At 39.5% G+C, this 13,729-nt stretch overlaps 5 protein-coding genes across 8 annotated transcripts; 3 read left to right on the forward strand and 2 right to left on the reverse strand.

Moving 5' to 3' along the window:
• Window positions 1–134: 134 nt before the first annotated feature.
• On the forward strand, window positions 135–5,408 carry C54G6.2 (the record flags this gene model as incomplete). Of its 3 annotated transcripts, NM_058404.6 has the most annotated exons (9): window positions 135–280; window positions 417–504; window positions 969–1,092; window positions 1,144–1,229; window positions 2,038–2,420; window positions 3,480–3,711; window positions 3,776–3,847; window positions 4,163–4,249; window positions 4,550–5,408. In NM_058404.6, the coding sequence occupies 9 exons, from the start codon at window positions 135–137 to the stop codon at window positions 4,721–4,723; spliced, it is 1,392 nt and encodes a 463-aa protein (NP_490805.5). The 3 variants fall into 3 exon arrangements, with proteins under 3 accessions (NP_490805.5, NP_001343722.1, NP_001343723.1); NM_001356796.3 differs by lacking the exons at window positions 135–280; window positions 417–504; window positions 969–1,092; window positions 1,144–1,229; window positions 2,038–2,420 and having other exon boundaries at window positions 3,508–3,711; window positions 4,550–4,723; NM_001356797.1 differs by lacking the exons at window positions 135–280; window positions 417–504; window positions 969–1,092; ... (2 more) ...; window positions 3,480–3,711; window positions 3,776–3,847 and having other exon boundaries at window positions 4,187–4,249; window positions 4,550–4,723.
• madf-6 (MADF domain-containing protein) lies at window positions 5,329–8,413 on the reverse strand (the record flags this gene model as incomplete). 2 transcript variants are annotated; one of them, NM_058405.6, is made up of 5 exons in its annotated part: window positions 8,221–8,413; window positions 8,039–8,164; window positions 7,625–7,983; window positions 5,655–5,810; window positions 5,329–5,612 (listed from the first exon to the last, which is right to left on the reverse strand). In NM_058405.6, the coding sequence occupies exons 1-5, from the start codon at window positions 8,263–8,265 to the stop codon at window positions 5,471–5,473; spliced, it is 828 nt and encodes a 275-aa protein (NP_490806.1). In that variant the 5' UTR covers window positions 8,266–8,413. The 2 variants fall into 2 exon arrangements, with proteins under 2 accessions (NP_490806.1, NP_490807.1); NM_058406.5 differs by having other exon boundaries at window positions 5,471–5,612; window positions 8,060–8,164; window positions 8,221–8,266.
• Window positions 8,414–9,152: 739 nt separating this feature from the next.
• Window positions 9,153–9,700, reverse strand: C54G6.8 (EB domain-containing protein). The gene is made up of 2 exons (NM_001306269.3): window positions 9,666–9,700; window positions 9,153–9,308 (listed from the first exon to the last, which is right to left on the reverse strand). Exons 1-2 carry the CDS (start codon window positions 9,687–9,689, stop codon window positions 9,162–9,164), a joined length of 171 nt encoding a protein of 56 aa, NP_001293198.1. The 5' UTR covers window positions 9,690–9,700; the 3' UTR covers window positions 9,153–9,161.
• A 662-nt stretch (window positions 9,701–10,362) lies between these two features.
• On the forward strand, window positions 10,363–11,134 carry spp-17 (Saposin B-type domain-containing protein). Its single transcript, NM_170795.8, has 2 exons — window positions 10,363–10,482; window positions 10,890–11,134. Exons 1-2 carry the CDS (start codon window positions 10,368–10,370, stop codon window positions 11,087–11,089), a joined length of 315 nt encoding a protein of 104 aa, NP_740777.1. The 5' UTR covers window positions 10,363–10,367; the 3' UTR covers window positions 11,090–11,134.
• A 1,666-nt stretch (window positions 11,135–12,800) lies between these two features.
• Window positions 12,801–13,115, forward strand: spp-23 (Saposin B-type domain-containing protein; the record flags this gene model as incomplete). Its single annotated transcript, NM_001026570.5, has 1 exon — window positions 12,801–13,115. One exon carries the CDS (start codon window positions 12,801–12,803, stop codon window positions 13,113–13,115), a length of 315 nt encoding a protein of 104 aa, NP_001021741.1.
• Between the last annotated feature and the right edge of the window lie 614 nt (window positions 13,116–13,729).

Raw genomic sequence — 13,729 nt, forward strand, 5'->3', positions numbered from 1 at the left:
AACTCTGTGTGAATAACAATTGGAGCCCCAGAGCTCCCGGCTCCACACTGCCCGTTTCCATGGAGACACTCCGATTATTATGGGAGCCACCACTGCTCGCCGAGCAGCAGCAGCAGCAGCCCATTGTTAACCCGATGACCAATATCTATATTTGGGTCCGGACCGCCCGTTCCCTTCAGTTTTTTTATCCGACTATCGATGTGGAGGCCGATGGGTTCGGTTGCTTCTATGAGATTTGTTTGGAAATTGTTGGCTTGTTGGAGGAGTGCGATAGGATAAGGTAAGCGTGCTCTATTGATAACACGAATTTTTGTGATTTTCGGCAACATGGGATCGTGGTTGCCCAAAGGGAAGGAAACGCGCCCCATTGATAAAATCATTTCGCAATAGAGCGCATTTTCATCATTTTTTTGCAGTTTTGACGAATTCGAGACCCTCTGCGAGAATAGAATATCGGAAGTTTATGTGGAAGCAATTTTTCAAAATGCTGTGGAACAAGGAAATGTGAGTTTTTTTGTGATTCTGATGCTAATTTAGCAAGTGCGCTCTATCGACAATTATGACTTTGTGCACGTTCAAGTATTTTCTCAAAGTTTAACACAGGGTTCTGGCCTTCCTCATTGAATTTTTCGCGCTCCGTTGACAACGGACAACGCGTGGGAAAGTCGTGTACTCCACACGGACAAATCACATTTAGTTTTACAACTAAAATCGAGCCGCGACGCGACACGCAAGGCACCGTAAATCTACCCCAGATATGGCCTGGCCTAGTTCGGCAAAAACTCTTCCATTTCAATTTATGAGGGAAGCCAGAAATCCGTGAAGTTTAACAAATTGTGAGGTGTAGCAAACACGCTCAAGTGACAATTTTTACTTTATGCGTCATAAATTTTTTTCTGAAACTTAGAAAACGCGCTCTATTGCTACTTTGAACGGAAAACGCGCTCTAATGTCAATTTTATTTCCAGATAAACGCCCGCCTAAAGCTTCTCACCTTCTCACTTCTCTTCGCAGGTCTCCAACAAAAAACTAAAGATCTCACAAATTCCATCAGGTCGGACGTGGTCTTGACACGAATTTCAAAGTATTTTGGTAAATTTGAAGAATAATATTTGTTATTTTTTTGTTTTCCGAACTTTACAGGCCAAATATTCAAACTTTTGTTCCAATTAGACGTGGGCCGCCGGTTACAGGACAGAGAAATTGTGCACGCCATTGGAAATGGGCAGGTGAGAAGTTCGGCTACAAAAACGTGACGCGTGGCCTAGAAAGATTTGTTTTTCCACAGCTTTTTCCACAGCTTCCACAGCTAACGGGATGGCCTAAAAAACTCCACGGTCGTTTAGCGATAGAGCGCACTTGCACATTTTGGGAATCTTCTGGAAGAAAGTAAACGTCACAAAAGGCCTAGAAATCTTTATCGTGTGTGGTTTAAGAAACAATTCTCGGCTTTGAAATTATGGTTGCTCGGGGAAAAATGATTGTTAGAAGCCGCACGCTTGCACGCTTGCACAGCTTGGGAATTTTCTGGAAAAGAAGTGACGTCACTGGTGGCCTGTAAATTTTCGCCATGTGTGAATTAACAAAACAATTATGGGCTTTGAAATTATCGATTTTCACGGATTTTTGGCTTCCCTCATAAATTGAAATGGAAGAGTTTTTGCCGAACTGGGCCATTTTGGCTCGGCCATATCTGGGGTAGATTTACGGCGCGTTGCGTGTCGCGTCGCGGCTCGATTTTAGTTGTAAAACTAAATTTATTTGTCCGTGTGGAGTACACAACTTTCCCACGCGTTGTCCGGCGGGCGATTGTCAATGGAGCGCAGAAAATGCAATGAGGAAGGCCAGACCACGTGAAAATCAATAAGTTTTTCAGCAAAAAATGAAAAATGAGGAAATTTCGTTAATTTTAGTTTTGTTAGCAGTAGTGCGCGCTCACATAGTTCAAGAATTTTTTTTTGAAGAAAAGTGACGTCACAGATGGCCTAGGAATCTCATCTATGACGTCACTTCTCTTCCACTTTATCCTATTTTCAGGGCTATGAATTCCTGGACACCCTATTTGAGGGAACAGTAAAGCACAGACATGGAAACTCGAACCATCACGGCGTGCGCCCCCTTTCCCATATAATCCCCCAAATTCTCGAAAAAGCGAGCAGTATATCCCTACCATTTTTGTGCAATGAAATCCGCCGACACCTTATCAAAGACCCGTATCATATTGATGAGTTCTCAACTGACAAACCTGCTCAAATATTTTCGACGGCTCGCCGAACGACACTGGCACATAATAGTCGACGGGTGGTACACTTGCATTATATCAATCGAATTGAAGTGCTGCGGAAGGATGAATTTGCGAATGTTCACCTGAGAATTTGTAATGATAAGATTAAGGCGTCGTTCGTTTTTGTTCCGTTGAGGTGAGATTTTTTGGCCGAACTTTTTTTTGTTGCTTTTTTTGAAAAATTTTTAAGAGATTTCATTTTTTTTTACAATAATAGAAAAATCAGAAAAAATATTCACGAAACCAATAAGTGGGCGGAGCATCAAACTGGCACGCTCATTTTCCGTAGATCGTTTCTGCCAAAATCGAAAATTTCTTGAGCTTTCTTGAAAAATAACGCTAAATTTAATTGTGAATTTATTATTATCTCGAAAAAAATTATCAAACAGTCGAAAAGGGGCGGGCTTACATTTTTTAGCCCCGCCCACTTTTAGATTTGTTTTGTTGAAAAATGTCCAAAACTGAGTTTTTCTCGGAAAATTTGAATTCCCGCCAAATTTTTTTCCAGAAAATTTGAATTCCCGCCAAATTTTTTCCAGAAAATTTGAATTCCCTCCAAATGTTTTTATTTTCAGAAAATTTGAATTTCCCGTCAAAATTTTTTTCCCAGAAAATTTGAATTTCCCGCCAAAATTTTCCCAGAAAATTTGAATTCCCGCCAAAATGTTTTCCAGAAAATTTGAATTCCCGCCAAAAAAAATTTTCTCAGAAAATTTGAGTTTCCCGCCAAAAAATTTTTTTTAAAAGAAAATTTAAATTCCCGCCAAAATGTTTTCCAGAAAATTTGAATTCCCGCCAAAATTTTTTCCAGAAAATTTGAGTTCCCGCCAAAAATTGTTTTACTGAGAAAATTTGAATCCCCCCCCCCCCCCCCCCCCCCAAAAATTGTTTTACTCAGAAAATTTGAATTCCCGCCAAAAATGTTTTTTCTAAGAAAATTTTAATTCCCGCCAAATTTTTTTTTAGAGAAAATTTGAATTCCAGCCAAAATGTTTTCCAGAGAATTTGAATTTCCCTCCAAATTTTTTTTTCTCAGAAAATTTGAATTCCCGAATTTTATTTTTGAAAATTTGTGTGAAATTAAATTTTTGGGAATATTCATTGTGGCCTAAGTTGCTCCAAATGGAAGAGTTTTTTAAAAATTAATTTCTCGTCCACGCGTCAATTGTATGCAAGAAATTCGAATATTTTCCAGATGTGAAACCGTATTCCTCGACAGACTTATGTACACAAAATGGATAGTTCTTGGCGCAGTACGCGGCATTGTAATTGTTAAAAATTGTCAATCGACCCGAATTTCGGTGAGCTGCGACCAGCTGATTGTGCTCGATTCGAAAAATATCGAAATCTACGCCATGTCGCCGAAGAAACCAATAATTTTCAACAGCTCTGCGGTAACTTTTGCCCCATTTAACACGATTTACGAGGTGAGTTCGGTGGGGCGCGTTTGCATTTATGAATTCGAAAATTTTCAAAAATTGAGAATTTCAGGGTCAAATGGAGTTTTTGGAAGAGAATGGGCATGGGCTTGAGCACAATTTGGTGTTAAAGGAGCCGATAAATGTGAGTTTTTGGTTTTTCACGGATTTCTGGCTTCGCTCATAAATTGATATGGAAGAGTTTGCCGAACTAGGCCTTTTTGGCTCGGCCATATCTGAGGTAGATTTACGGCGCGTTGCGTGTCGCGTCGCGGCTCCATTTTAGTTGTAAAACTAAATTCATTTGTCCGTGTGGAGTACACGACTTTCTCACGCGTTGTACGGCAGGCAATTGTCAATGGAGCGCGAAGAATTCAATGAGGAAGGCCAGAATCCTGTGAAATTTTTTTTCGAAATTTTCAACATTTTCCAATTTTTTTTAAACAAAAAACATTTCCAGTTTGGAGATGGCTCGTGGAAATTGATGGAAACTTCGAGATTTGTGTGTCAGCACACTCCACTTCACACCAGTGATAAGCAATTTGAGGTTTGTGAATATTATTACACATTCGCGCGGGTTTTTTTTAAAGGCGCATGAGCTTAGATTTTGGTTTTTTCGCGTAAAATCGTGTTTTTTCCATAACTTTGTTATTATCGTTCACATATAATAGGTTTAAAAGGATATCGTGGCGAGACCCGAATAGGTGCGCCTTTAAGGTATCGATTTTGTTATCGATTTTCAGAAGGTTAAATTTATCGATTTTTTTTTTTGAAATTTCGAAATATCGATTTCCCGAAATTCCCTCAATTTTCCAGCATTTAGCATTCGATTTTTCAAAATTTTCAGATGCTCCTCAACTCCCTACCAGAAGAATATCGTGTGGCTCACCACCGAAATGCCCAGGACGCTCAAAAAATGATCTCCTTGGACCCGGAAAAGTGCCGGCTCACCGATGTCACTTCAAATTTTGATTTGTTATTTTTAAAATCGAAAATCGAGAAAATCCACGTGGAAGCCTGAAAAAAACATCTTCCATCGTGCACCAGAAGAATTTTGGTGGCCGAATTTCGGATTTCTAGGTCATATCAAAATTGTGATGTTTTTTTTTTTTCATTATTGTGATTACTGTCAAAACAGAATGATCGACCTGCAAATTTTGCGCCGCACAGAAAAAGAGGCGGGGCGTCGTTTTGCAAACATTCGGCGCGCCGCGTTGTACGATTTTTGAACAAAATGCTCGATTTTGGTGCGTTTTCGCACGGATTTCTGGCTTCCCTCATAAATTAATATGGAAGAGTTTTTGCCGAACTAGGCCAGGCCATATCTGGAGTAGATTTACGGCGCGTTGCGTGCCGCGTCGCGGCTCGATTTTAGTTGTAAAAATAAATGTATTTGTCCGTGTGAAGTACACGACTTTCCCACGCGTTTTCCGGCGGGCGATTGTCAATGGAGCGCAGAAAATTCAATGAGGAAGGCCAGAACCCTGTAGAGGAATTTTTCGAAATTTTCAACATTTTCGAAATATTCCAGAACCCCGTGTGGACTCCAACGGCCGGCGCGCCGCAGATTTGCAAAACTACGCTCCGCCTTTTTTTCTGTGCGACACTTGCAAAAAAAAAACGGCTCGATCATTCTGTTTTGTCAAAAACAATATTTATTTTATTCGCCGTAAAAATCAGAAAAATCAATAAAACCAAGTGTAAAAATCGATTGCTAGAAAATTGTATTAAAGTGTTCAAAAAATTCGCATAAAAAAACAACAAAAAATCAATTAAAATCGTCTCCAAGACCGGCAGTGGCAAGAGTTTCGCGATGTTTAACAACTTCATTGCAACACGTGGCAAGATATTCGGCTAAAAATCCTGGCGATTGAGATGTTGTCACTTTATCGATTTTTTCGGAAATTTCTCTGAAAAATATCGATTTTTCTGAGCAATTCTTCAGGATTCACCTCAAAATTTGTTGAATTTCGGCGGGCGCCGCGAGAAGTTCCGCATCAAAATCGATAATCGGAGTGGCGGTCTTTAGGTGCTCGTCGAGTTGAATGTTCTTGTCCAGCGGATCGTTTTTCGCCATTTCCAGTACATCTTTCAGAAAACTCAGTTTTCTGGAATTATTTTTGGTTTTTTTGGATTTCCAAAAAAAAAACTTGAATTTTTAAAATTAATTTTTTCAACTATTACGGAAACGCAAAATTGTGAGAATGCGTCTTGCGCAACATATTTGACGCGAAAAATATCTCGTAGCGAGAACTACAGTAATTCTTTACATGTAGCGCTTGTGTCGATTTACGGGAATTTCGGAAATTGAGCCCGTAAATCGACACAAGAGCGCTACAGTAATCATCCAAAGAATTACTGTAGTTTTCGCTACGAGATATTTTGCGCGTCAAATATGTTGCGTAATACGCATTCTCAGAATTTTGTGTTCCCGTAATAAAAAAATGATCTAATTTTCTAATTTTTTTTTTCAATATTTTTTCAGATTTTTCGGTTCTTTTCTGAGTTTTAAATGTTCAGAAAACCACAATTTTCCAATTTTTGTGGAAAAATTTATCAGAAAAAATTGTTTTTTTCTTCAAGCAATTCCAATTAATTTTTCAATCATTTTTCAAATTAAAATCACTTTTTTCTGATTTTCAAAAAAAAATTTGAATTTCCAAAAATTCAAAATTGTAAGTTTTTCTCTATTTTTTCAAAAAAATTTTTTTTTAATTTTATTTAAAAATTTCGATTTTTTAAAAATTTTTCTTATTAAATTTATATTTTTTTAAACGATTTTCAAAAAAAAAAATTTTTTTTGTTTTTTGTTCGGCAGATCGGCAAGTTTTAAATTCCGGCAATTCGCCGATTTGCCGGAAATTTTCAATTCCGGCAATTTTCCGATTTGCCGGAAATTTTCAATTCCGGCAATTTGCCGATTTGCCGGAAATTTTCAATTCCTGCAGTTTGCCGATTTGCCGGAAATTTTCAATTCCGGCAGTTTGCCGATTTGCCGGAAATTTTCAATTCCGGCAGTTTGCCGATTTGCCGGAAATTTTCAATTCCGGCAGTTTGCCGATTTGCCGAAAATTTTCAATTCCGGCAATTTTCCGATTTGCCGGATATTTTCAATTCCGGCAGTTTGCCGATTTGCCGGAAATTTTCAATTCCGGCAATTTGCTGATTCGCCGGAAATTTTCAATTCCTGCAGTTTGCCGATTTGCCGGAAATTTTCAATTCCGGCAGTTTGCCGATTTGCCGGAAATTTTCAATTCCGGCAGTTTGCCGATTTGCCGGAAATTTTCAATTCCGGCAGTTTGCCGATTTGCCGGAAATTTTCAATTCCGGCAGTTTGCCGATTTGCCGAAAATTTTCAATTCCGGCAATTTTCCGATTTGCCGGATATTTTCAATTCCGGCAGTTTGCCGATTTGCCGGAAATTTTCAATTCCGGATATTTGCCGATTTGCCGGAAATTTTCAATTCCGGCAATTTGCTGATTCGCCGGAAATTTTCAATTCCAGCAGTTTGCCGATTTGCCGGAAATTTTCAATTCCGGATATTTGCCGATTTGCCGGAAATTTTCAATTCCGGCAATTTTCCGATTTGCCGGAAATTTTCAATTCCGGCAGTTTGCCGATTTGCCGGGAATTTTCAATTCCGGCAATTTGCCGATTTGCCGGAAATTTTCAATTCCGGCATTTTGCCGATTTGCCGGAAATTTTCAATTCCGGCAATTTGCCGATTTGCCGGAAATTTTCAATTCCGGCAGTTTGCCGATTTGCCGGAAAAATTAATGCCGCCCACCCCTGCTATTAAGAAAAAATATATTTAAAAAAAAAACAAACATTTTAATGTTTTTTTTTTTTGGAAAAATTCAAAATTTCGGAAATTTTTTATTAGATTTTTTCCATTTTCGCAGTGTCCACAAATCCACGTACTCGCAATATTCAAACTCCCGGCCACTTCTCAAATATTGGACATTATACAAATCCCTCTTCTTCCTGTACAACTGCTTCAACATATGCACGTGCTGAATGGCTCCCCAGCCGCCGAGCTTCAACGAAATACTGCACCATGCCTGCCGCATCCGCTGATGACATCCAAAATCGACACATCTGATCTTATCCCAAATCGATGGCTCTTCTTTCACCATATCCAGCAGCTCACAGGTCAGAGTTCGGACTTGCGGAACATCGTAAAATGTTTCCAGCTCTGTTTTGAGTGTGCCACGTTTTCGATTTATTGGAGCCGCTGGATTGTGCTCTGGGAGCAGCTCACCGTCCGAGTTTTTGTAGTCCTGAAGAGAAATATCGATTTTTTTTCTTCTTTATTCCGGAGAAAAAATCGATAACCTGTAAAATTCTGAAAATAACTTTTTGATCCGCTTCAGCCCATTTATGACGTTGCTCTGACAAGTAGACAAGTCCTTCAATCGAATTAACGGTGTGAGCACGTACGAGCCAATCCACGTGGAGTCCCTGAAATAAATTTAATTCAGAATACTGAAATTTCTGATTTTTAGCTGCAATTTTACCTGTTCAATAAACATTTCCTTGACTTTTTGATCTCCAGAACTCATTATTATTCGCTTTTTCCCGATAAAAACTGGGGAAAATCAAGGATATTTGTGAGAAACTTGAAAAAAAAGAATTTATTTCGTAAAAATCCAATTCGTGGCGGGACCACAAAAATCTGTTTGAGCATGCGCCTTTAAATTTGTTTAAGAAATTGGTTACGGTAGAGAAATTTGTTGCGATTTTTCAGTGAAGCCTCGAGATTAAAGTGAGACTTAAAAAAAAAAATTTAATAATTAAATAATTATTTTTGGTACTTATTTTATTTTAAAAAAAGAAAAATGTATTGCTAAATAAACAAAAAATAACAAAAAGTCTAATGTCGGGGTGAGACCACAGCAACCTTTTTGCCGATGCGCCTTTAACTGGATACTGTAGCAGGAAAAATCGATTTTTGCTGAAAAATCTGCGATCCTAAACGAAAAAATGCAATATAAATTGACGACAACTACTATTCAAATTTTTTCAGTAATAAAACCCTCAAACTTCACGGATTTCTGGCTTTCCTCATAAATTGAAATGGAAGAGTTTTCACCGAACTAGGCCAGGCCATATCTGGGGTAGATTTACGGCGCGTTGCGTGTCCAGTCACGGCTCGATTTTAGTTGTAAAACTAAATCTTATTGTCCGTGTGAAGTACACGACTTTCCCACGCGTTGTCCGGCAGGAGATTGTCAATGGAGCGCAATAGCATATCATTTTAAAAATATGGTTTTAAATTGCACTTTGAAATTCAATTCCTCCACTACCGCTCTTTGATCAGACTGAAACAGGCGCCGATGCAAGTTTCAAGATAATCACCACTACTGATAACGAGGAAATCAACGAAAAAAGTGTGGCGCCACCAGCGCCTAACTATGTGCTATAAAAGGACCCATGTGATAAGGAAAAAGAAATAAAATTATTTATTTTCACACTTGTATCCATTACACGTCTTGTCGTTGCCACAATCACCGTTGTCGAAACATTCGGCGCGTTCGAGGCGACGATCGTCGAAATTCGGACCACTAAGCCCTGACGCTGGGTAGATCAAGCATATAATGAGAACCTGTAAAACAGAAGTTTTTGGGTTTGGGTCTCACCGCGAAACGCGCCTCACGGATTTCTGGTCTCCCTCCTGAATTGAAATGGAAGAGTTTTTGCCGAACTAGGCCAGGCCATATCTGGGGTACATTTACGGCGCGTTGCGTGTCGCGTCGCGGCTCGATTTTAGTTGTAAAACTAAATGCATTTGTCCGGGTGGAGTACACGACACTTTCCCACGCGTTGTCCGGCAGGCGATTGTCAATGGAGCGCGAAAAATTCGATGAGGAAGGCCAGAACCCCGTGGCGCCTTGAAGTCTTGAAGTTGTTCTTTTTCCTCCGAAAAATCGATAAGCTATCGATTTTTTACACAAAAACTCACGATAAAAAGGAAGAGCTTCATCATTTCGGAAATTCTCGAGCTGGGAATATGACTTTTTCAAATTATTCATAATTTTTTTTTTCGAAAAATCTATTTAAAAACGGGCCTCGGCCTCCACGCAGGATTTTTGTATAGAAATAAAAAATTGTTTGAATTCAAAATCCGCGTATTTAACAAATGCGACTGTGAATTAACTAGTCTGACTCACGTTGTGTCAGGCTGTCCCATTACGGTTTGATCTACAAAAAATGCGGGAATTTTTCGGCCAGAAAAATGTGACGTCAGCACGTTCTTAACCATGCAAAATCAGTTGCGAACTCTACGTCTCTTCTCCCGCCTTTTTTGTAGATCTACGTGGATCAAGCCGAAATGAGACACTCTGACACCATGTGCTGACTCCGCCCACATATTGGTGAACCAGCTTCAACCGAAATCCACTTTTTCTATGATATTTGAAGCCTAAAAATTCAGTCAGTTTTCCACTCATTCCTTGTAACCTTTTTTGGTCTCAGCACGACTTAGAGTCAAGAAGATCATGTGCAGTGAAGCGCAATTGAAACATTCCTCAAATTTGACAACTGTGGGAAGTGCGCTCCATCGTAATTTGTCGGTGTTTTCCCAGTTTTTTTTCTTCAAATTGCCTTTAACAAAAATCCTTGTTGCAACCGCGCTCCAATGTGAATTTTCGTTTTTCCAGGTAAAATGTTCGTCCGCACCGCCGTCGTCCTTCTGCTCGTCGCCTCCACCGCCTACACATTTGTAGCCCCACCATCACAAGCCACTCTGGCCTGTATCACATGTGTGGCTACTGTCAAAGGTAGGGCCTTTCTCTCAAAAAAACGGGCGGCCCAGTATTTTTTTTAAAAATCAAGTGACAGTGATCACAAAAAATTCTAATTTCTACATTTTTGGACCAAAGCTTTCTTATTTGTCACGCGCGCCCAATTCGCGTTGTGCTCGGTGTTCGATGGAGCGCATTTGCACTACTTGCGTGACCAAGTGGTGTCAGAGTGTCCCATTTCGGTTTGATCTACGTAGATCTATAAAAAAATGCGGGAACTGATTTCGCATGGTTAAGAACGTGTTGACGTCACATTTTTTCGGGGTGAAAAATTCCCGCATTTTTGGTAGATCAAACCGTGATGGGACAGTTTGATACCACGTGCGTGACTTGAGAAATTAGATTTCCGAACAACATTTTTTTTCACAAAAAAAAATTTCCAGGAGTTGAAGCAAAGATGCTCCACGAAGGTGGAAACGTGGCGAAGCATGACGTGGATGCAATCTGCTTGAAGGAGGTCCCAACGCACTCTGCTGAGCACTTATGTGAGGAGTACGGAGAGCACGAAGTTGATGTGATGGTCACATTGATCAAGCAAGACGTCCCACCGAAAATGATCTGCCAGGAATTGCAAAAATGCTAATTTTGAATGAAATTTCTGGTTTTTACAATAAAAAATTTTTTACTTAAAACACTGTTTCCCACTCATTTCACGGGGTTCTGGCTTCCCTCATAATTTGAAATGGAAGAGTTTTTGCCGAACTAGGCCATTTTGGCTGTAGATTTACGGCGCGTTGCGTGTCGCGTCGCGGCTCGATTTTAGTTGTAAAACTAAATGTGATTTGTCCGTGTGGAGTACACGACTTCCCCAGTCCGGCAGGCGATTGGCAATGGAGCGCGAAAAATTCAATGAGGAAGACCAGAGTGCAGTGGAGCGAATTTGCAATGTTCTTAAAACTTAAATTTCTTTACAATTTGAGTGATGATTCCGTGACTTCTTATCAATTTTCAACATCAAGAACTTTCAGGCGGACTGATAATAAATCATTGAATTCCTGTGTGTGCTTTTGCGTCACTCTCAATTCCGTTAACTATTTGGCGCCGCCCGACTTTTTTTTTCAAATTTCTGATAAAATATGGGCGGCGCTAAGAGTGGAAAATTGGTATAAATTGAACAGTATTAGTTGTCATTTTTCATCATTTTCAGTAGTTTTTTCTTTTGTCACGGATTTCTGGCTTCCCTCATAAATTGAAATGGAAGAGTTTTTGCCGAACTAGGCCATTTTGGCTCGGCCATATCTGGTGTAGATTTACGGCGCGTTGCCTGTCGCGTCGCGGCTCGATTTTAGTTGTAAAACTAAATGTATTTGTCCGGGTGGAGTACACAACTGTCCCACGCGTTGTCCGTCAGGAGATTGTCAATGGAGCGCAAAAAATTCAATGAGGAAGGCCAGAAACCCTGTGTTTTGTAGATCAGAAGATGCCATTTTGGATATTATTTCGTATATCAAGATTCCCGAAAAAATGGGCGGGGCTTGAACATTCCCACTTTTTGGGGATTCCGTGTCTACCGATTTCGAATTCTCATAGTTTTCAATTTTCGGGTCTTGAAGCGAAATTTCGACAATTTTTACTTGTTTAAACAATTTTACTTTTTCGAAAACAATTCGACCCGACCGCAAGAAAACGCGCTCCATTGAGAAATTGGTTTTGAAAAAGTCGGTTTTTTTCTGATTTTCACAGTTTCATCTAAAAACCTCCCAACTTTTCTCAACCGCGCTCCAATGCAAATTCTTCCAGACACGTGGTGTCAGAGTGTCCCACTTCGGTTTGATCTACGGAGATCTACAAAAAAACGGCAGAGTTCTCAAATGATTTCACATGGTTAAGAACGTGTTGACGTCACATTTTTTGGGCAAAAAATTCCCGCATTTTTCGTAGATCAAACCGCGATGGGACAGCCTGACACTACGTTCCAGAAAATTTTATTCTATTTAAAAATTGAGAATAATCGAGAATTATTTAGCTGAAAATTTTTTTTAAACGTTTTTTTAAATTAAACTTTTTAAAATTGACATAATAAGAAAATTCGTTGCCACTTTTTTCAACGTTTCTCCCAAATTTTGTCGCAACCGAGCTCCAACGGAAAAGTCAATTTCCCACCCATTCCTTGTCAATGGAGCGCAATTGACACATTCCTCAAGTTAAAGAATTCGAATATTTGAGCTGCGGGAAGTGCGCTCCACCGTACTTTGTCGGAGTTTTCCCAGTTTTTCTTCAAAAATTTCCCTTCAAAAAAAATTCCTTGTCGCAACCGCGCTCCAATGTGAATTTTCGTTTTTCCAGGAGGTAAAATGTTCGTCCGCACAGCCGTCGTACTTTTGCTCGTCGCCTCCACCGCCTACACATTTGTAGCCCCACCATCACAAGCCACTCTGGCCTGTATCACATGTGTGGCTACCGTTAAGGGTCTCGAGCCGAAAGTGCTGGCCGAGGGAGATGCGGTGGCCGAGAAAGAGGTGGCCGCGTTGTGCATGAAAGAGGCGCCGACGCCGGCTGCCGAGAAGGATTGTGAGCAATATGGAGATGAGGAGGCCGCGATTATTATCGATTTGATCAAGAAGGACGTTCCACCAAAGACTATTTGCCAGGAATTGAAGAAATGCTAATTTTTTGGGAATTTTTTTTTTTTGAAAATATTTTAAAATTTTAAAAAATCATAATAAAAAGTTCAAAAGTTTTTTTTTCGAAAAAAAAATTTTTTCGCGCTCCATTGACAATCTCGCCCGCCGGACTGGGAAAGTGTCGTGTACTCCACACGGACAAATACATTTAGTTTTACAACTAAAATCGAGCCGCGACGCGACACGCAACGCGCCGTAAATTTACCCCAGATATGGTGGCCTGGCCTAGTTCGGCAAAAACTCTTCCAATTTATGAGGGAAGCAAGAAATCCGTGTAAAGTTTTTCGGAAAGGAAAAAATGTGTTATTTTGAAAATTTTCGAAAATTTTGAATAAAAAATTATAATAAAATTTATTTTTTGCGAAAAAAAATTTTCTGATAAAAAACATCGGTTTTGTGAGAAAACGCGCTCTACTGGAAGTTTTTTTCGAAAATTTTCGAAAATTTGAATAAAAAATCATATTTTTCAGATAAAAAAGGGTTTTTTTTCCAGGAAGAAACATTTTTCCAATATGTTTTTTTATTTTTTCGGAAAAAAAATTTTCTGAGCAACTTTTTTTTTTGAAGTTTTGCTACCCACGCGTGGTTTCTGGTTAAAA

The sequence above is a fragment of the Caenorhabditis elegans genome, chromosome I (assembly GCF_000002985.6).
Source record: "Caenorhabditis elegans chromosome I".
In the NCBI taxonomy this organism is placed as follows: domain Eukaryota; kingdom Metazoa; phylum Nematoda; class Chromadorea; order Rhabditida; family Rhabditidae; genus Caenorhabditis; species Caenorhabditis elegans.